This window comes from Psittacula echo, assembly GCF_963264785.1.
Source record: "Psittacula echo genome assembly, chromosome: 25".
NCBI classification, from domain to species: domain Eukaryota; kingdom Metazoa; phylum Chordata; class Aves; order Psittaciformes; family Psittacidae; genus Psittacula; species Psittacula echo.
The window spans coordinates 4549877-4569928 of record NC_137760.1 but is presented as its reverse complement, the minus strand read 5'-3'; the positions used below and the strand labels follow the sequence as shown (position 1 = coordinate 4569928).

Genomic DNA, 20052 nt, shown 5'->3' with positions numbered 1-20052 from the left:
GTGTGCTCCCAGGGAGCTGGCACCTCTCTGCCCCGTGACAGCATTGCATAGGGGTGAGTAAACATAGTGCATCCACCTGGGAGAAGCGAGGGACAAGGGGAGTTTGCCTTATGGGCAGCAGTGCCATCCGAAATTGCCTGCAAGTATGTGACCTCTTTGCCAGAAAATATCCCAGCCCTTTTGTTCCTATCTGGGAAGTGGAAGAAATGGAAATAATGGAGCAGAAGCTGTCTTAGCAGCCTCTAGGGTGCTGACACCTCCTTCTGACAGCCCAGGGATGCTACAAGGACACCGGGCAGCCCTTTGCTCCTATGCTCAGGCTCCTTGTGTAGGATAAAGGGAAGCTAAACTAGGGCACAGGCAGAGATGCTCCTGAGAAGTCACTTCAGTCGTCTGAGAGCTCGCTGGCAGTGGTAGAGCTTACAGCCAGCACTGCATCTGCATCCTTTGCTGCCGCTGCACTGTAAGCATGGGCTGCAAGATGGGGCTGTTGGAGGGCAAAGCCAGGATGAAGCCAGCTGCTGGGCTGAAAGCTTCTGAACTGATGTGGATTAGATCTGGCTGCTGCTTGATAAAATCATTGTCCCAGGCAGAGCTTCTCACTGCGCTTGCATCTGTGTAAATGCTAAAGGTCTGTAGGCACATTTACACAGCAGCTCTGGTGCACACACAGAGCTCGAGGGCTTAGGCTGGAAAAGCAATCGCAGGGAGAGGCACCCCCCCAAGGAAAGTCACTTGAGCAAAGAGTGGAGTTGGTATCAGGGCTGTGTCATGAGTGGGAAGGACTGAAGCAGTGCCTGTGGTGCCAGACACACACACATGAGCTGCGGTGCCACCCATCCATAGGAAATGCATGTTTTGCTCATGGAGAAACCTCCAGCATTACTCAGCAGCTCGGTATTCCAGTGCCCTGGCAGCATGGAACTCACTGTGGCTGTGCTGGGTGCCAGTGCGTGGCTCAGGAGCAAGGCAATGGACCTTCTCCAGCGTAGGCCAAGTGCCCACAGTCGTGTCTGCAAGAGAGCTCAGGGTAGGGTGTTCCTCTGAGAGCCCCATCAGGTCACTGATGCCCCTCTCCCACCTTTGCTCCCTCCAGAATGGGCTGAACGCCTTGCATCTGGCCTCCAAGGAGGGACACGTGAAGATGGTGGTGGAGCTGCTGCACAAGGAGATTGTTTTGGAGACAACGACCAAGGTGAGGACAAGGAAATCCGGTCACATTAATCACAACTCCACACCCTGGGCAGTGAATCAGGCTGTGCTGCTGGAGGAGACGGGGGCTCCTCTGCCCCGTGGGGACCACTGTGAGCTCAGGAGGGGAGTAACGAAGCCACAGCGAGTGCTGTCCTTACATCTCCTGGTGCTGGCAACCAGCTCGGGTCAGCCCCCGTGTGCTGCAGCACGGAGGTGGCCTCGGTACCACTGTCGCAAGCCTGGGGAGCTCTGCTGCTCCGTAAATAACAGAGCATCATTCCCTGCTTGCATCATTCCCTCCTTGCATCATTCCCTCCTGGCGGGGAGCGGTTCTCGCTCCGTGACAAGCGACACAACGGGGCTGACAAACGAGCAGCCTCCAGCACCATCTGAAGGGCTGTGGGAGCCGGAGGGGGGGGGGGGCTCCGCTTGGCACCTCCCCGTGGAGCCTGGAGCTCTGCCGCACCACCCAAAGGCACCGAAGAGCCTGTGTCTGCGGTTCCCATCCCTCGGCTCGGCTGGGATGCACGCTGCAGCTTTGCCTGAAGGCTGCCAGCTCAGCTCCCCCATCCTCCCTCCCCTCCTGGTGCTGGAGGTACACGGAGCCTGACAGCGCATACAGCTTTGGCTGCCAGGAACTCCGTGGGGAAGATGAAATCACTCTCTTCTCAGTCCAGCAAGTGTGCACGGTAGCTGCCTGGGCTATAGCAGGGATGGGGCATGGGCTGCAGAGCCCCATAGCTTTCCCCTGGGCAGCCGCTCTCTTTGCACATACATTAGCACATGTCAGGCCCATCTTGCCCCATCACCGTGGGCTGCTCCAGCCCCTAAGCACTGCTCCGTGGTGTCTTTCAGAAGGGGAACACAGCCCTGCACATCGCTGCCCTGGCTGGACAACAGGATGTGGTCCGGGAGCTGGTGAACTACGGGGCCAATGTCAATGCACAATCACAGGTAGAGTGAGCTGGGATGCGGTGGGGAAAGCACCCAGCATGCACGATGGTGGGAGCTGAGGCAAGGGAGAGCAGTGGCAGTGAGTGGAAGGCAGCGTGTCCTGGGTTGACTGTTGCTGCAGAGCACCCTCTGGGTTTATGTGTGGGGAGCCCGGAGCTGTAGCTCCCTGTGACTGCTCAACCCTTGCCATTTCTTCCCTTTTCACACCCTCACTATGTCTGCTCCTGCCCCAGTTTATGTGCAGGGGGTGTGGGTGTTGATGGGGTGTAGGTCTGCAGAGAGCTTGAGGAACTCGAGGAAGAGCTGTGTTGATGTGCATGGCCTTGTGCTTGCAGAAAGGCTTCACCCCCCTCTACATGGCAGCGCAGGAAAACCACCTGGAAGTTGTCAAGTTCTTGCTGGAAAACGGAGCCAACCAGAATGTAGCCACAGAGGTGAGGCCCTTGGGAGCACCCTAGGGCCGTGGCGGATGTGGTGCCACGGCTCTCCCCTCCCTACCTGCCTCTCCTTGACAGGACGGCTTCACGCCACTGGCCGTGGCTCTGCAGCAAGGGCATGAGAACGTGGTCGCTCACCTCATCAACTATGGGACGAAGGGGAAGGTCCGCCTGCCCGCCCTGCACATCGCAGCCCGCAATGATGACACTCGCACGGCTGCCGTGCTGCTGCAGAACGACCCCAATGCCGACGTCCTCTCCAAGGTGCGTGCCTTCCCCGTCCTGTCCCTGGGAGCTTTCCCATGCCCCTGTGGAGAACAGCAGCTTGGTATGCTGTGTTTGCCCATCCTTTCAGCAGGGAGCATTCTGGCTGGGCTGACCCCTCCTTCTTTCCCCTAGACTGGATTTACCCCCTTGCACATTGCAGCCCATTATGAGAATCTCAGCGTGGCTCAATTACTGCTGAACCGTGGAGCCAGTGTCAACTTCACACCTCAGGTAAGCGCGCGGTGGGAAGCTGCTGGGAGTGGGAATGCTGCAGCACCAGAGGAGGATGCTGAGTTTTATAAAACATATATACACATATATATAAATATATATTTATATAAAAATCTATAAGGTTTTCCTTTATACATCCCATTAGACACAAACTGCTGACAAAGTCTGAGGGTAGCATTAAATCCAGCCACACCTGGGCTCCATCAAGAGTTTAGAAAGCAAGTGGGGGTCTACTCTGAACCTCGTGACTCAGTAGCAGGGTCTCCCTTACCCTTTGTGCCTTTAGTCAGCTCTTTAGCTCAGTTTCACCTTGATTTTTCTCTGTATGCTTCATCTATGTACTAAGTAGTAGATGGAGCTTTGCCATCGAGTTCTGTTCAGGCATAAATCGTGTTACACCTTTATAAATCATATTAAACCCACTGATACTTTTCATGGTCATTCTTTGAGCGACCCTAAACCAGCCATTGAGTGCTCCCCTAACAGACCTCTGCCCTTCTGCAGAATGGGATCACTCCCCTGCACATAGCCTCGCGCCGGGGCAACATCATCATGGTGCGGCTACTGCTGGACCGCGGCGCCCAGATAGAGACAAGGACCAAGGTGAGACTGCTTCTGAATCACCAGCAGGTACATGGGCCGTCCCCTTCGCTGAGCTCCTTGTGCCCAGGGAGCAGTGCCCAGTGCATGTGAACACCTTGCTGGGTGTGCGAGGCAAGGTCCCCGCTGCACTAAGGGGATGGACCAGGTTCATGTGGAGATGCGAGGAGGCTGCATGGCTGCAGAGGGGGGGCCTTCAGGAGAGGAAAAGCTCTGTTTGCTCTATTTTACAAGCCAAGTCCAAAGTCCCTGTTAACTCTCCTGCCTGAGGGGGAGCCTTGCCCTTCCTTGCCCACACTGAGCCCTTCTCTCTCCGCAGGATGAGCTGACCCCTCTCCACTGCGCAGCTCGCAATGGACACGTGCGAATTGCAGAGATCCTGCTGGACCACGGTGCTCCCATTCAAGCCAAAACCAAGGTACCCATGAGATGCTGTGGGGTTGTGCTTGGTGCCAGGTCCCAGGGCAGGATCGGGTGGGTAACAAGGCTTGTGCACCACTGATGCCACCCGTGGCAATGATGGGGTTGAGGTTTCGGCCTGCCCAAAGGGTAAGGGTTGGTGCTGTGGTCAGGCCCTCCTGCCCAGTGCTGATGCCCCTCTCCATGGTCACAGAACGGCTTGTCGCCAATGCACATGGCAGCGCAGGGCGACCACCTGGACTGCGTGCGCCTGCTCCTGCAGTACGGTGCTGAGATTGACGACATCACCCTGGACCACCTCACACCGCTGCACGTGGCCGCGCACTGCGGGCATCACCGCGTGGCCAAGCTGCTGGTGGAGAAGGGGGCCAAGCCCAACTCCCGAGCACTGGTGAGTGAGCTGGGGCAGACACAGGGCTGGGGTGCAGAGAGGGAGGGTTCTCACAGGTGACCCTGCATCCACCCCTCCATCTGCAGAATGGCTTCACACCCCTCCACATCGCCTGCAAGAAGAACCACATCCGGGTAATGGAGCTGCTGCTGAAGACAGGAGCATCCATCGATGCTGTCACCGAGGTAGGTGGGATGCAGCCAGCCCCATCAATCCTGCTGCTGCCTGTGCAGAGCAGGGGGTGATGGCCTTGTTGGCTCTGCTGGTCCCCAGGCACCTTCTTCATCACAGCTCAGAGCTCTTTGCAGCTCAGGACATGCTGAGCTTGGCAGCATCTCTCCACAGCTGCTCCCTGCAGGGCAGGGAACTGCAAGGGGAGGCTGTAGGTCTCCGTATTCCACTCAGGCTGCTGGGATGAGAGGTTTCCCCTGTGCTGGAGCGTGCCGCAGGGACAGGGAGGAAGGGGCAGGAATCGATGTTGGCAAAGCGATCATCCCCCATCCTGGCTCCTGGCCCCTTTCTCTCTGCAGTCCGGCCTGACCCCCCTGCATGTGGCTGCCTTCATGGGGCATCTGCCCATCGTCAAGACCCTGCTGCAGCGTGGAGCCTCTCCTAACGTGTCCAATGTGGTGAGTCCCACCATGGCTCGGGAACTCGGCATGGCAGGGTCCAGCAGCAGATGGGGATCCCTGCTCCCTCTGCAGCCCCTGCTCTGTGCCAGCAGGAGGAACCAGTAGGGAACAGAAAGGGTTGTGGGCGCTGCTCTCCTGTGCTCAGATCAGAGGAATGACTGCAGGAGGGCATTTACCCTCCTGTGGCCTCACCGCTTTATCCTGTCCTTGGTGCAGAAAGTGGAGACACCCCTGCACATGGCAGCCAGAGCTGGGCACACAGATGTGGCAAAGTACCTGCTGCAGAACAAAGCCAAAGCCAACGCCAAGGCCAAGGTAGGTACCGAGAACCTGTGTGATAGTCCACGGGTGCTGGTTTCTTTGCTCTGTGCAATGCCAGGAGCAGGGCTGGGGCCCTTTTGGCATGGCAAAGGGACTGATCCCCATCTGCCTCCCTCACAGGACGACCAGACCCCTCTGCACTGTGCTGCACGCATCGGCCACACCGGAATGGTCCAGCTCCTGCTGGAGAACGGCGCCGACCCCAACCTGGCCACCACGGCGGGGCACACACCTCTGCACATCACCGCCAGGGAAGGGCACGTGGACACGGCCCTGGCCCTGCTGCAGAAAGGAGCCTCACAGACCTGCATGACCAAGGTGGGCTGGGGGCAGCGTCCCCGTCACAGGAGGGGCAGCATCCTCCTGCGCGGCAGCGTCGCGCCGGTGCTGTCCTCCTCGCCCCTGACGCGCTGCCATGGGCTGCCTGTCTCCTCAGAAAGGATTTACCCCTCTCCACGTTGCAGCCAAGTACGGCAAGGTGGACGTGGCAGAGCTGCTGCTGGCGCGTGAGGCTCACCCCAACGCGGCAGGGAAGGTGAGTGATGCTCCTGCGGGTGACGTGGGGCACGGAGAGGCTCTGTGTGACCGGTCTGTGCCCTCTCCTCCTCCCCAGAACGGCCTGACCCCACTGCACGTGGCTGTGCACCACAACAACCTGGAGATCGTCAAGCTGCTGCTTCCCAAAGGGAGCTCCCCACATAGCTCGGCATGGGTAAGGCTGGATAGGGAGATGTGCTGGGTGTCGGAGGCCAGCAATGTCCCTCAACCCACCCTCCGCAGCAGTGCCGGGCAGTTGTCCTGCTCCAGGAGAGGCAGTGGCAGGGATGATCCCTGCTGGCAGCGCTGGGGATGTGTTTCCATGGCAAGCCCTGCCAAGCAGCGCTATGGTCTGGCAGTTTGGGAAGGCACACGCAAATGTTTGCATGCAGCTACGAAGCAGTGAGTCAGAAAACCCAAGGGCTCGTGCGACTCATCCCACTCTGCCTGAGGATGGGGAAACATCTCCCCAGGGAGCAGAGCAGCAGCCTCCCTTTTCCGTAGTGCTTACAGAAGCCGCATCCTGACAACACACAAGCGGCTGCTGGTGCTGGCCCTCCCCATTTGGCACTCGGCTCTTCCTGGCGGGATGTGGGAGCATCGGGAGCAGCCGGTACCGGCGCCAGTCCCCCCTGCTCTGTGTCATTGGGCAGAGCTGTGCTCAGGGCCCTGCAGGCTCTGCCTGAATACTAATGCTGCGTGTTGGAGTCCTGCTCCACACCTCAGCCAGGCACGTTCTAGGAGGGCTCTGTCTGCCCTGGCTTCTCTCAGCTCCATGTGGCTGAATGCTGCTGCTGTAGGAATTAATGTGTGGAGAGCTCCAGCACAGCCAATACCGGTTGAACTGGTACCTAAATGACTGCAGGAGAGGATTTACCTTCCTGCAGCCTCACCCAGTTGAACCTCCTCTTTGCAACCCCTGTGCTGACTGGGCTGGAAGAGTGGGATATGGCCTCGGTGTCAGGGCTGGTTGCTGTCAGGAGATGGTTCAGGTGTGAGCCTGCATCCCTGAGCTCTGGAGGATGGGAAGGATGCGCTGGCCTGGAGGGAGGGCCAAGGTGGCACTTTCTGTCCCTGCTGGTCTGAGCCCTGCCGTGCACCTCTCTCCCTGCAGAACGGGTACACCCCCCTGCACATTGCTGCCAAGCAGAACCAGATGGAGGTGGCCAGGAGCTTGCTGCAGTACGGGGCTTCTGCAAACGCAGAATCCATGCAGGGAGTCACCCCCCTGCATCTGGCATCCCAGGAAGGGCACGCGGACATGGTGGCACTGCTCTTCTCCAAGCAAGCCAACGGCAACCTAGGCAACAAGGTGGGTGGCTGGCATGTCCTGCTTGAGGCAAGCAAGCAGTGAGGAGCAGACAGTGATGCTCCTTGCTGACAGCGTGCTGGGCAAGAACAGGTCGGTCACTTGGCCAGGTTGGAGACCTGAGTTAGAGTCTGGTAGCGCTGCAGCGGTGGCATTGCCACCGTCAGTGATGGCATTGCCACTGTGCCGACACCTCCTCTGTTTGCAGAGTGGCCTCACTCCTCTCCATCTCGTGGCCCAAGAGGGACATGTGCTGGTTGCTGATGTTCTGGTGAAACACGGAGTCACAGTGGATGCAACGACCAGGGTAAAGTAGTGCACTGACTATGGCTGTGCTCCTATAGGCCTGCTATAGGAGGAACAATGCTTGCCTTTTTGTGCTAGAGTCCCCCCTCTCACAGGCATCCTTACCATCTTGTCTGTATCCTGGGAATCCTTCCTCTTCTCCCCCCCTCTTCCCTGAAAGGACAATTCCTGCCTGTTTGCACAGCTCATCCCTGCACTCCTGGGCACAACGTGGTGTTCTCTGCAGTGTGCCCTCTGCTCTGGTCCGGGGTCTCATCCCGAAGCCCCATCCTTCATTCATGGAGGCTTGCCCATGGGATGAGCATACCCAAGACAGAAGGGCAGGAAGCACCACTGATGGGCAGGCTGAGAGCTGATTTCTTCTTTCAGATGGGCTATACTCCGCTGCATGTGGCCAGCCACTATGGGAACATCAAACTGGTGAAGTTTTTGCTGCAGCATCAGGCTGATGTCAATGCCAAGACTAAGGTACAGAGATGTCCTGTGCTCCAAGCACGCTTCTGCTCTGGGTGAGAGCAGGCGGGTTGATGGAGAGGGCTCAGCCTCCCCCCCTGCTTCCACTTCTGTCACACCATCACTCCTCTCCCCTTAAAGCTGCTATAGCCTAGCTACAGCCCTGAGCAAGTGCTGGGCTCTGTAAAGCCCTTTGCTTACCCCAGAAAGGAAGGAGCTGCCCTCAGCTCCGGTCACGAAGCACAATGCGAGGTTTGGGGGGGCATTTCTGGGGCCACAGGCACCCATAGCTGATGGCAGCACCCTCTGTCCTCCCCTGCAGCTGGGCTATACCCCTCTGCACCAGGCAGCGCAGCAGGGCCACACGGACGTGGTGACACTGCTGCTGAAGCACGGCGCCTCTCCCAACGAGATCAGCACCGTGAGTACCACGTTCACCCACATCTCCTGGCCCCATGGCCAGCCCCGGTGACCGCTGCTGCTGACCCACCTTCCCTCCCGGCACAGAACGGCACCACTCCTCTGGCCATCGCAAAGCGCCTGGGCTACATCTCGGTCACAGACGTGCTCAAGATCGTCACGGAGGAAACAGATATCCTGGTGAGCCCCGGGACTGGGACCAGTGTGGGGCTGGGAGCTGGGTGCGAGCGGAGTGTGCCGCAAGCGCTGGTCTCTGACTCCGCTCTGCTCCCTGCAGTCCGTTGGTGACAAGCACCGCATGAGCTTCCCGGAGACTGTAGACGAGATTCTGGATGTGTCAGAGGATGAAGGTGAGGGAAGGAGCTGGGATGCTCCGTCCCGGAGCTCTGCTGGATGGGCACTGGTGTTCTGACGGTCGGGGAAGGGAGGGAGCTGTGTGGTCTCACAGTGGTCTTGCAGAGCACCACCAGGCTTCTGGGGTGGCACCTCCCGGCTCGGGTGCATCCCTGCGCTATGCAGGGTATGCCTGGACCTCTCCGTGGTCCCACACCCCAGTGCAGAGAGCCCTTGGGCATGCAGAGCCGTCACCATGCCCTGCTCTGCAGCGTGGTACCAGCTCCCAGCCCGGCTGCGGCTGGTCCCCTCTCACCGAGACCTCACCTTTTTGCCTCTTCTTACTTTGCAGGCACTGCTCATGTCACAGTAATGGGTATGAAATGTGTCCACCCGCCCCAGCTCAATGGCCCATTTCACCCCATGGCCACTAACCATCCGCACGCCACCTCCATCCGCCGCGCCGCGCTGCCGGGCTGTGCCGTGCCGCGCAGCACCGGCCCCGCCATCCCGCCCTGCCCATCCGTGTCCGTGCTGCTTGCTGTGGTGTGACTGCATGAACGGGGGGAGCCCGGCTCCCTGACCCTCTTGGTCCTATAACCAACCCCAGTGCCCCTCCGCAGCTGCTCCTTGCCAGGGCAGGCATGGACCAGGGGGCTCGGGGGTCTCGGTCCCCTCGCCATCACCCCCCTGCTTTGGGGGGGTGCTGGATTCCCTCCCATAGGGCACAGGCAAGAGCTTGGTGGAGTCCCTAGCGGGTGTTAACGGATCAGCAGGCAGGGGTTGTGGCTCCAGGCAGTGTTGGGGTGTCCTTCCTGCGTCCCCAGCGCTGCCCTTGCTCCTCTAACAGGCACCCAAGGGCAGGGTGTCCCCTGCAGGCTCTGCTCTGTGTGTGGTGCTGTGGGAAAGAGGTGCTGACAGCTACCACAGCCCTGTCCCTGACCCACAGAGACTCCATCTGGCAGAGGGCAAAGCTGCCCTTTGGCTGCCTGAGACTCAAGGGATGAGTGTGTGTGGCCAGCAGAGATGTGCCCTGAGGAGGGATGGGTGCGAGGGCTGGATGTCTGCTCCCCTGTCCTCCTGCCTCTTCGCATGCTGAGCCAGCGCTCTGTTTCAGAGGAGGAGCTGATAGTGCCAAAGCCCAGCACGCTGGATTCCAGGGACCAGGAGGGCAAGAGGGAGATGATGGAGTTTGTGACCACGACGACACTGGAAACGTAAGAGGCATGGGATGGTGGGCAGGGAGCTGGTACAGGGCGCAAGGCCAGTCTGGTGCTGGGCTGGGATCCCAGCAGGGCAGGGACAGGGACAGCTCTTAATAGGGAATGGGCTAGCAGAGCAGGCATGGGGTTTCTGCACCAGCACATGGGCTCACTGCTGGGTTTGCCTCTGTCCAGTGGCCCTGGGAGTCCCTGAGTACAGCCAGGGGCTGAGGGGCCCGAAACTGCCACTTCAGTGCTGTCATTGCCCTCTTCTATAGGATGGAGTTGCCAACCATCCTGCATGTCCCCTGCAGCACACCTGAGACCGTGGTGACCAGAGCGGAGGAGACTGAGCAGGTAGGACCCGTGGAGACAGGAGCTGACTGCGTGCTGCACACACACTCAGTGTCCCCACAGGAGTGGGTCATGAGCAGCACGAGGCACAGCCTGCCACGGCCCCCCAGTGCATCCCCTACCATGGGAGCCCCCATCCCCACAAAGCCAAACCATAGAGCGGGTGGTAGGGATGGACCTGGTGGAACGGGGCTGCACAGGGAGGGTTGTGACACTGTGGAGGAGCGGGCACCCTCAGAGAGGACCCTGTGCCCACGGGGGGCTCTTCCTTGCCTTGCTCAGCCTTCCAAGGAGTTCGATGAGGACTCGCTGATCCCCAGCAGCCCCGCCACCGAGACCTCGGATAACATCAGCCCCGTGGCCAGCCCGGTGCACACAGGGTGAGTGCCCGGCCCCACGCTGCACACACGTGTGCTCTGCGTGAGCTCGGCCGCAGGGTGCCCACCCGCCTGTGCCTCTGTGCCCATTCCAGGTTCCTGGTGAGCTTCATGGTGGATGCCCGCGGCGGGTCCATGCGGGGCAGCCGGCACCACGGGCTGCGCGTGGTCATCCCGCCCCGTGCCTGCGCCGCGCCGACCCGCATCACTTGCCGCCTGGTGAAGCCGCAGAAGCTGCCCGAGCCCCCGCCGCTGGCCGAGGAGGAGGGTCTGGCCAGCAGGATCATCGCCCTGGGGCCCGCCGGTGCCCAGTTCCTCAGGTGAGCGCATGGGAATGCAGCACATGGCCCTCAGGGATGGATCCAGGGGGGGCAAGACCTCTGCCCATCTCTGTGGTGGGGGTCTGGTGCAGGAGAGATCCTGCATCCAGCTGAATGCATCGTATTTGTGGGCTGGGTCATTCCAGCATAGCAGAGCCGTGGCTGTGCTGTGGTAGGAATAGCCGTGACCAGCGCAGTCCTACTGGGCACAGAGCCCCGTGTCCCAGTGCAAGGGGTGTGCACAGTCCTGCCCTCTCCAGTGGCTGTGCAGCATGGGCAGAGCCCAAGGACTGCTTTGCTGCTTGAGTGTCCCGGTGGCAGCAAGTGGATGCAAGCACCTTCCCCTGCTGTCTGCAGCCCTGTCATTGTGGAGATCCCACACTTTGCCTCCTATGGGCGCCGAGACCGGGAGCTGGTGGTGCTGCGCAGCGAGAACGGCTCCGTGTGGAAGGAGCACCGCAACCGCTATGAGGAGAGCTACATGGAGCAGCTGCTCAGTGGCATGGATGAAGGTGAGCTTCATGGTGCTGGGCAGGCAGGGGCTTGGCACTGAGCAGCTCTGCACAGGATGCTCTGGGTGGTGGGATGGAGCTGAGTGTGTGATCACTGATGGCTGTGCTGCCCTTGCAGAGCTGGAGAGCCTGGAGGAGCTGGACAAGAAGAGGGTCTGCCGCATCATCACCACCGACTTCCCCCTCTACTTCGTGGTCATGTCACGGATTTGCCAGGACTGCGATGTCATCGGCCCCGAGGGAGGCTGTTTGAAAAGCACACTGGTACCCATGGTCCAGGCCACCTTCCCGGACACGGCTGTCACCAAGCGCGTGAAGCTGGCCCTGCAGGTGAGCCTGCCCAGCGGCACTGCAGTGTCCTCCTGCAGGCAGGAGCAAGCAGCATCCGCAGCGCAGGGGAAACTGGTCCTGATGCTCTGTGCTTGTGCTGCAGGCGCAGCCCGTGCCCGACGAGCTGGTGACAAAGCTGCTGGGGAACCAAGCAACCTTCAGCCCCATCGTCACGGTGGAGCCGCGCCGGAGGAAGTTCCATCGCCCCATCGGCCTCCGCATCCCGCTGCCACCGTCCTGGAAGGACAATCCCCGGGACAGCGGCGAGGGTGACACCACCAGCCTGCGCCTGCTCTGCAGTGTGATCGGTGAGCACGCAGCCGGGGCTGGGGATGCAGCTTCTGGGAGCCAAGGAGAAAGCAAATGCCTGCGGGATGCAATGGAAAAGCACCGCGCTCAGCCTTGCTTTCTGCTGCAGGAGGGACAGCCCAAGCGCAGTGGGAAGACATCACAGGCACCACAAAGCTGGTCTATGAAAACGAGTGTGCTAACTTTACCACCAATGTGTCTGCGAGGTGAGTCCGGGGTGGGCATGAGCTCATCTGGGGGCATCTCTGGCTCCTCTTGGGGTGCAGCTTGTGCCAAGAGGAGACCCCGTGCCCCAGTCCCACGTGAAGGGCAGTGAGACCCCCACGTTGCCTCATGCCTACTGGCAACAGACAGAAGGGCTCATTCTTTGTGCTGGGGTTGGGTTCTCATTACCGATGTGGCTCCTGTACCCCGAGCTCTATGGGCACCCCTATGGTGCAGGTTGCTGTCAGGGGCAGCATTCTTTGGCACTGGGAGCCTGATCCATCCCTCCCGCAGGTTCTGGCTGGCCGATTGCCCGCGCACAGCCGAGGCCGTGCACTTTGCCACCATGCTGTACAAGGAGCTGACGGCCGTGCCCTACATGGCCAAGTTCGTGGTGTTTGCCAAGATGAACGATGCCCGGGAGGGCCGGCTGCGCTGCTACTGCATGACCGACGACAAGGTGGACAAGACTTTGGAGCAGCATGAGAACTTCACTGAGGTGGCCCGCAGCAGGGACATTGAGGTGTGTTTCCAGCAGCACGGGACAGGGATTGCAATGGAGGGGACTGGCGCAGAGAGGATGCTGTGCAGGGGCAGGAGAAGCAGCTCTTCGAAGGGTCTGAGCCTGTTTTCTGCTCCCTGGCAGGTGGTGGAGGGGATGCCTTTGCATGTAGAGCTCTCAGGGAACCTGGTGCCTGTCAAGAAGGCCACTCAGCCCCGCACCCTGCTCTTCCAGTCCTTCCGGGAGAACTGCCTCGGCATCCCCATCAAGGTACGGGCAGGGTACCCATCAAGGTACGGGCAGGGTACCCATCAAGGTACGGGCAGGGTACCCAGCAGGTCTGGGCTGCCCACCGGGGCCCCTGCGCTCACCCTGTGCCACCTAACCGGGCTCTCGGTGACCAGGTTCGGGACAGCAGCCGGGAAGCCAGCGGCTCCCTGTCTTTCCTGCGCAAAGCCATGAAGTATGAGGACCTCCAGCATGTGCTGTGCCACCTGAACATCAGCATCCCACCCTGCAGCAAGGTCAGCGCTCAGGTGCCGCAGGCTGGCAGCTCTTTGTCCTCACGGCCACGCTCCACACGGCCAGGCCACGCTGTGCTGGGTGCCGGGGCAGAGCCGCTGCCCCCTTGTCGAGCTGCTGACCCCTTGTTTTGTGCCCGCTGTCACAGGGCAGCGGCAGTGAGGAGCGCAGGAGGACGCTGACGCTGCTGTCTCTGCGGGAGCGGTACAGCATGCTGAGTGAGACCAGTTTCGGTACGCAGCCTGCGCTTGGGGTGCCCAAGCCTGGTGGAAAGGCTGGGCTGAGCCTGTTGTGCTGGTGGCAGCTTCCCTTTCCCTGCGGGTTTCCTTGGTCCTGCCTGTATATAAGGCTATGAGACCCCCCCTTTCCCTTCCCCATGCTGGTGCAGGGCCCTGCGCAGCTGAAGCTGTGATTCCTTCTTCTCCTCCAGGCTCCCTGAGCAGCACGGACAAGGCAGACCAGAAGATGGTCGATATAGCAGAGCAGCTGGGTCTCAGCTGGGCTGGTGAGTCCATCCACACCTGATGGCTCTGAAAGCTGACACATAGGAAGGCTGGAAGCAGGCTGCAGCGGGGAGCGAATGTGCTTTACACTGCCCAGTTGATGTGGATGCAGTCTGCACAAGCTCCTCTGGCAGGCTGGATCCCATGAGCACACCATGGCACTGAAATGCACCTCCTTGCCGCTGTACATGCATTCACATACACACACAGAGGCACCAGGCCAGGGTTTTGCTTGAGTCGTGCACATCGCTGCTGTTTGTGGAGCCCGGCGCTGTCACTGCAGCCACACACCCCATGGCAGGACCTGTGCTTGTCCTTAGCACGAGATGCTGCTACCCTGGTGACAGCCAGGCTGGGCAGAGGGGCTTCAACCTCTGCTCCATCCCAGCTCCTGCTCCCGCGTTCTGCCAAGTTCAGTTGTACACGACCAGGACAGGGTTAGGGTTAGGGTTAGGGACCCTGTGCTGGGTCTGGCTGAGCCCTTCACAACGTTCCTCAGCCTTTGTGGCTTGGGAGCTGGCGGTGGGTACCCGAGGGGGTGATGCTGAGATGCGGTGTCTCCCCCAGAGCTGGCCCGCGAGCTGCAGTTTGGGGTGGAGGAGATCAACAGGATACGTGTGGAGAACCCCAACTCCCTGCTGGAGCAGAGCTTAGCCTTACTCAACCTCTGGGTCAGCCGCGAGGGCAAGAGCGTCAACAGTGAGTATCTGCCGTGCCCTGTTATACAGGCAGGGTCCGGGGGTCACTGCCTGGCTCCGCACTGAGCTGGCCTGCCTGGAGGTGGCCGGGCATGGCCGTGCTCCCCCATGATGCTGATTCCCTCTGCAGTGGAGGCTCTGTACACGGCGCTGCGGAACATCGACCGCAGCGAGATAGTCAACACGCTGGAGGGCTCCGGGCGGCAGAGCCGCAGCCTCAAGGGCAGCTGGCGCTACACAGAGAGGGATTATTCCCTGTCGCCATCCCAGATGAATGGTGAGTCCATCCCTGGGAAGACACCGGCTTCCCGCCTGCAGGAGGGCCCCAGGGGCAGAGCCAATGCAGGCAGATCAGGGCTGGTATCTTGTCTAACCAGTGGTCCCCGGGATCGCAGTGGGCACAAGGCATTGCTGACAAGCGCAGCCTCGTCACTGGGGTTTATGGTGTGGAAAGCTTGGCTCTGCCTTCTGGGAAGCTCTCAGGACGGGTGGACACGTTCCTTATCCTGATGTGTCTTGGCTGGTGGTCCCATATGGACCCTTCCTGGGGAGCTGGCACACGGCGCAGGGACAGGGCTTCGTGCTGCTGCGGCTCATGGCTCTGTCCCTCTCCATCTCTCAAACATGCCACCTAACACCATGAGGTGCGGGCACTCCTGAGGCTCACTTCTTGTCACCTCTCTCCTCCGAGCTCATCCTGGCCTCTCCTCTCATCTTGCTCCACTGCCTGTCTCCACTGTGTCCACCTCCGGGAGCCACATCCTGCTCCAGTGACTGCATGTCACCAGGGATGCCCCCCTCACGCTGCCCACCCCTCCTGCACTGCCCTGCTGCGCTCCTTCCCTCGCTGGCCCTGCGCTGCTTGCCCCAGCCAGGCATCCACACAGGCCAGGGGTGCCCTTTCTGTGCTGTGGCTGTGACAGGCATTCCCTGGCTGCCTGGAGCTGAATAGGCTCTCTGCTGATCATGAGGGGTGGAATAGGGGCCAACGGCATGGCTTAGAGCTGGAAAAGGCTGAGCAAAGCCACCTGCGTGTGTTGGAGCGCCTTGCTTGGCTGTAGCCTGTATTGGTGGGCCTGGGCTGTGCATATGGACCAGGGTAGGAAAGAGGGTACTGTGTCCTGCAGTGTGGATTGGGCATCAAGTGAACCCCACGCCAGTGCTCCCCACAGGTTATGGGCAGCCTCAGGACTCAAAGGGAAGCAAGGCAGCACTTAGAAGCATAGAATCACAGAATGGTTTGGGTTGGAAAGGGCCTTAAGCTCATCCAGTTCCAACCCCCTGCCATGGGCAGGGACACCTCACACTAGACTGTGTCACCCAAGGCATGACCATCGCTGTCCTTAGAGCCCTCACCCTGTTTCCCTTCTTGCCCCACTGTGCTTGTGCGTGCTGGAGATGACGCCTCTGTCTGCCCATATAGGTTACGCTTCGCTGCAGGACGAGCTGCTGTCCCCTGCCTCCCTGCATTACACGCTGCCATCCCCGCTGCGCGCCGACCAGTACTGGAATGAGGTGGCCATCATGGATGCTATCCCCGTGGCTGCCACCGAGCAGGACGCCCTGATGGAGATGTCCGACATGCAAGTGTGGTCCTCGGGGCTCACCCCCTCGCTGGTGACTGCTGAGGACTCCTCTCTGGAGTGCAGCAAGGCTGAGGACTCGGATGCCACAAGCGAAGGCCGGTTCCCTGGGCAGCTTCTAGCAGATGCGCATGGCCCAGACCACATGGGCTCTATGGACCTGGTTGAGGATGACACAGTGGACTCAGACGCCATGAACGGCTTGATTGACCTTCTAGAGCAGGAGGAGGGGCAGAGGCCGGAGGGGAAGATGCCAGCCGGTAATCGCCAGCCAGAGACTGGGGAGCAAGAACCGGAGAGTGAAGCCTCTTTTGTTTCAGTTCAGCAGAAGGTGCAAGCCAGGATCACAACATCACCGACTGTCACCCACGTCGTGGAGGCGAGCGAAGACAGGTACCGTGGCTCGGGGTGCCGGGGTGGCTGTGGGAGGGGAGCACAACTGCCTTGCCAGCTATTGCCCTGTGCTGGGCCAGCTGCAACCATCTCCCGTCTTTGCTTGCATCCCTGATGGTGTCAGCATCCCTGGGCATCCCTGGCACAGATGCTCTGAGGTGCCCCTTGCAGAGCACTGGGGAGGGATGGCAGGCAGGCAGACAGCCAGGTCCTGCATGTGGGTCATGTCCCCCCGCATTCCCAGTGGCAGAGCCCAGCGTTGCCTTAGATCCCGGCAGCCAGGCTGTGGGGCGGGCAGGGAAGAGGCTTGTGCCCTTTGTGCGTCTGTGTTCATGCTGCTTCTGCTGGGTGCCCATCAGTGCTGCGAGCGGGGAGCCCAGCGCCGGCCAGGGCTAGGCTGGTGCTCAGGGGGCAGCCCTCCATGGCGAAGCTGACTGCCTCTCTTTCTCTGTCTTTCTCTCCCTGTCCCTGTCCCTCTCCGGTGCCCAGGCTGAGGGACTGGAATGCAGAAGGCTCCTTTATCTCCTGCCTACAGGACGTGACAGAGGGCTCCTGGCAGGAGGGGGTCACCCGAAGTCTGCTCCCAGCGCACACCACGGCCTCCGGGGCACAGGGCCAGGAGCAAGAGCAGGTCCTGGTGCCGGCCGTGGAGCTGATGCGGGTCAGCTCCACAGAGGACAGCGACTGGCAGCCCCAGCACCCCCCAGGCGGCTGGCAGGAGGAGGCAGACAGCCACTTCTTTGGGCAAGTGAGGGTAAGAGCAGGGGGACCCGGCCCCGCAGGCGATGGAGACCCAATGGAAACGCAGACCCTGCGGGCAGCCCTTTGCTGAGCTTGCCATGAGGCCAGCCAGGAGGCACAAGTCTCCTGGCATGCTCCGTGCCCCTCGGGGTGCCTCTCAGCCCAGAATAGCCTGCTGAGCTTGATACCTGAGCTCTAGCTCTGCATTTATAACCCATCCAGCCTCCCTGCCTGCTTCCTTATTGAGTATCTGCCCTGGCTGCCGGCCCAACAGCCTGCTGGAGCCAGAAATAAGGCTGGTCTGGGGGCCAGGCCGGGTGGGGGGCATCCTGATACAGCCACACAGAGCCGGCAGGTACAAGGTTAAGGGCAAGCACCTTTCCCTTGGCCAGGGCACATTCAGCCACCCCGGCAGCGTAGCTACACTTGGACACGGTTGCTCTGCAGTCACATGCAGGTCCAGTGACCCCCAGCTCCATTTATCCCATGACAGAGGACAGCACGCTGTCCTCCCACCATAGCCAGGCTGTTGGCTACCGGTGGAGAAGGAAAGGGGACGGGGTCTGCCCCGGTTCCTGCCTGGCTGGGGATGGGTGTTGCTGTCACAGCCCTGGCCCCATGACTGGAGCTGTGAGCGCAGGGGACGCGCCAGCTGCCCGCTCCCTTCTCGCCGCCCATCACCGGAGCCGCGAGCTAAAGTTACAGCAGCCCCATTGCAGCGCTGGCCCCACAGCAGCCTGCGGCCCCGCGGCGCTGCTGCGGCCCCAGGGGACCCCATAGAGCATGGCCGGGCTGTGAGCAGCGAGCAGGATGTGGGCTTTCCTGGCGCAGCTGCTGATCGCGCTGGTGCTGCTGGCCTTCTTCCTGGTCAGCTGCCAGAACGTCATGCACATCGTCAGGGGCTCTGTCTGCTTCCTGCTCAAACATGCCCACCACGAGCTGGACAAGGAGCTCGGGGAGAGCCAGGGGCTGGCGGACGACGAGGAGGCTCTCTCCACCCGGGTCGTCCGCCGGCGCGTCCTTGTGAAGGTAACGAGAGCCCGGCCAGGGTGGATGCAGCAGAGCAGTGAAGGAGCCGAGCAGGGTGGGAAGAGGCAGAGGCTGCGGGGTGCTCTGCTCGCAGAGCGGCTCCTCTCACCCCCCTGTCATGCCCTGACGTCCCTCCTGTCCCCCGCAGGGGAATGAAGTCCTTCACCTCCCTGGAGAGCAGGTGACGGAGGAGCAGTTCACGGATGACCACGGCAATATCATCACCAAGAAGGTGAGTGACCGCGGGCAGGGTGCGCGCACGGCCGCTCTGCTCTCCCTCCGCCCGGCTCGTCCTGGCAGCCCCGGGGCCGCGCACAGGGCACCCGTACCCGGCCGTCTTCGGTTACGGTCGCGGCACTGCTCCAGCCAGCCCCTGCGCACGGCATGGGGCAGCGGCTGCGCACCACGTGCGGTCCGTGGCCAGGCTGGGCAAGGAGGGAGGTGCGGAGCCGCAGTGCGAGCGGTGACACCCGCTGTGTGGGTCTCCGCAGGTCATCAGGAAGGTGGTGCGGCAGCTCGGCCCCGGGGGCACGCAGGAGCAGGAGGAGCTGGTTCTAGAGGGGGACCCCCAAGACCTGGAGGCTGAGGATGATCACTTTCTGAAGTACTCCATCCTGCACCGGGACGGGCTGGGGGCCAAGGTACAGTGCGGCTCATAGCCCTGCCTTGCAGGCTCTGCGATTCCACCACTCTCTGTCCTTTCTTCTGCCCTGCTCTCCTCTCCTGTTTCCCCTCTAAGGCTTCCGGGGCAGCTCTTGCCCACTGCTCCAGTCGTCTTGCTCGATGTTCTTCTGCCAACTGACTCTGCTTTTCCCTCTCCTGTCCTCTTCTCTATGTGTGTCTGTTCACCCGGGTGATGTCCTGCTTCCTGCCCCTGCGGCTTCCTCAGGAGGAGGTGCGAGCGCGTGTCCCGAAACCAGAGTTCTCCGGGGGCAGGATGGGGGCTCAGATAGTGAAACGAGCCAGCCTGAAAAGGGGGAAGCAGTGACCCCCCCAAATGGCCTCTTTGGAGGTAACCCCACCTTTGCTCTTTCCCTCTGTCCCAGCTCCCCATGCTGCTGCCGCCTGCACTGAGCTGCTGGTCATGCACATCCTCCTGGGGAAACGTGCAGAGAGGGGTTACTGTGCTGCAGCAAAACGCTGCGGGTGGGCAGAGGGGAGCCCCTGATGCTTAAACCAATCCGGGGGTGCAGTAGGTGCAGTCGGTGCAGCAGGTATGGTGGGTGCAGTAGGTGTAGCGGGTGCAGTGGATGCAGTGGGCACAGGGTGCGCTCTACAGCACTGTGCCAGCCTCCATGCTCAGCACTCCACTGTGACCACCGTGCCAGGGCCAGTCACAGCACCGCGGGTACTCGGGGTACTGGTCCCCAGGGGCTGTACTGGTTATACTGGGCTGCAGCAGAAGGATGATCTGTGTCCAAAGCCGCACAAGGGAGCGGGATAGCATCTGCATGGGGTCTGAGCGGTGGTGCCCCCCTCATGTGCAGCCTTGTGGCAGACGATGCCGTTCCTCGCAGCCTGGTGCCCGGCTTCACCCTCGCAGTGCGTGGGGCAGCGGCAGAGCCTAGGGCCGGACGCGCGGTGCCACCTCTGTGCGGGACACGGCCGCTGCCATCCCCGCATCCGGCACCAGAGGGCGGCAGCGAGCTCCGCTGGAGCTCCTACGGA

General features: G+C 61.1%; 2 protein-coding genes across 5 annotated transcripts in view; both read left to right on the top strand.

Annotated features, from left to right (window-relative positions):
* LOC308230071 (ankyrin-1-like) overlaps window positions 1-20052 on the top strand; it is a 34130-nt gene that overhangs the window by 11295 nt on the left and 2783 nt on the right. The window contains exons 3-43 of one of the 4 annotated variants that reach the window (XM_080634532.1): window positions 1097-1195; window positions 2050-2148; window positions 2484-2582; window positions 2664-2849; window positions 2985-3083; window positions 3588-3686; window positions 4003-4101; window positions 4297-4494; window positions 4581-4679; window positions 5025-5123; window positions 5343-5441; window positions 5568-5765; window positions 5884-5982; window positions 6061-6159; window positions 7099-7296; window positions 7502-7600; window positions 7969-8067; window positions 8375-8473; window positions 8560-8652; window positions 8750-8822; window positions 9158-9181; window positions 9923-10022; window positions 10286-10364; window positions 10644-10741; window positions 10834-11058; window positions 11416-11570; window positions 11689-11900; window positions 12004-12208; window positions 12319-12415; window positions 12708-12936; window positions 13060-13185; window positions 13320-13439; window positions 13586-13670; window positions 13868-13942; window positions 14508-14639; window positions 14769-14915; window positions 16062-16614; window positions 17104-17368; window positions 18533-18616; window positions 18876-19025; window positions 19274-19396. In XM_080634532.1, coding sequence (XP_080490658.1) covers window positions 1097-1195; window positions 2050-2148; window positions 2484-2582; window positions 2664-2849; window positions 2985-3083; window positions 3588-3686; window positions 4003-4101; window positions 4297-4494; window positions 4581-4679; window positions 5025-5123; window positions 5343-5441; window positions 5568-5765; window positions 5884-5982; window positions 6061-6159; window positions 7099-7296; window positions 7502-7600; window positions 7969-8067; window positions 8375-8473; window positions 8560-8652; window positions 8750-8822; window positions 9158-9181; window positions 9923-10022; window positions 10286-10364; window positions 10644-10741; window positions 10834-11058; window positions 11416-11570; window positions 11689-11900; window positions 12004-12208; window positions 12319-12415; window positions 12708-12936; window positions 13060-13185; window positions 13320-13439; window positions 13586-13670; window positions 13868-13942; window positions 14508-14639; window positions 14769-14915; window positions 16062-16614; window positions 17104-17368; window positions 18533-18616; window positions 18876-19025; window positions 19274-19372 — 5592 coding nt within the window. In that variant the 3' untranslated portion in view covers window positions 19373-19396. Of the gene's footprint in view, window positions 1-1096; window positions 1196-2049; window positions 2149-2483; window positions 2583-2663; window positions 2850-2984; window positions 3084-3587; window positions 3687-4002; window positions 4102-4296; window positions 4495-4580; window positions 4680-5024; window positions 5124-5342; window positions 5442-5567; window positions 5766-5883; window positions 5983-6060; window positions 6160-7098; window positions 7297-7501; window positions 7601-7968; window positions 8068-8374; window positions 8474-8559; window positions 8653-8749; window positions 8823-9157; window positions 9182-9922; window positions 10023-10285; window positions 10365-10643; window positions 10742-10833; window positions 11059-11415; window positions 11571-11688; window positions 11901-12003; window positions 12209-12318; window positions 12416-12707; window positions 12937-13059; window positions 13186-13319; window positions 13440-13585; window positions 13671-13867; window positions 13943-14507; window positions 14640-14768; window positions 14916-16061; window positions 16615-17103; window positions 17369-18532; window positions 18617-18875; window positions 19026-19273; window positions 19397-20052 lie in introns of those variants that run through there. The other 3 variants (XM_080634533.1, XM_080634534.1, XM_080634535.1) reach the window with 3 other exon arrangements.
* On the top strand, window positions 17375-18522 carry LOC308230073 (uncharacterized protein; the record flags this gene model as incomplete). The annotated part of the gene is made up of 1 exon (XM_080634537.1): window positions 17375-18522. A coding segment is annotated over exon 1 (357 nt), but the record flags the coding sequence as incomplete, so codon positions are not given.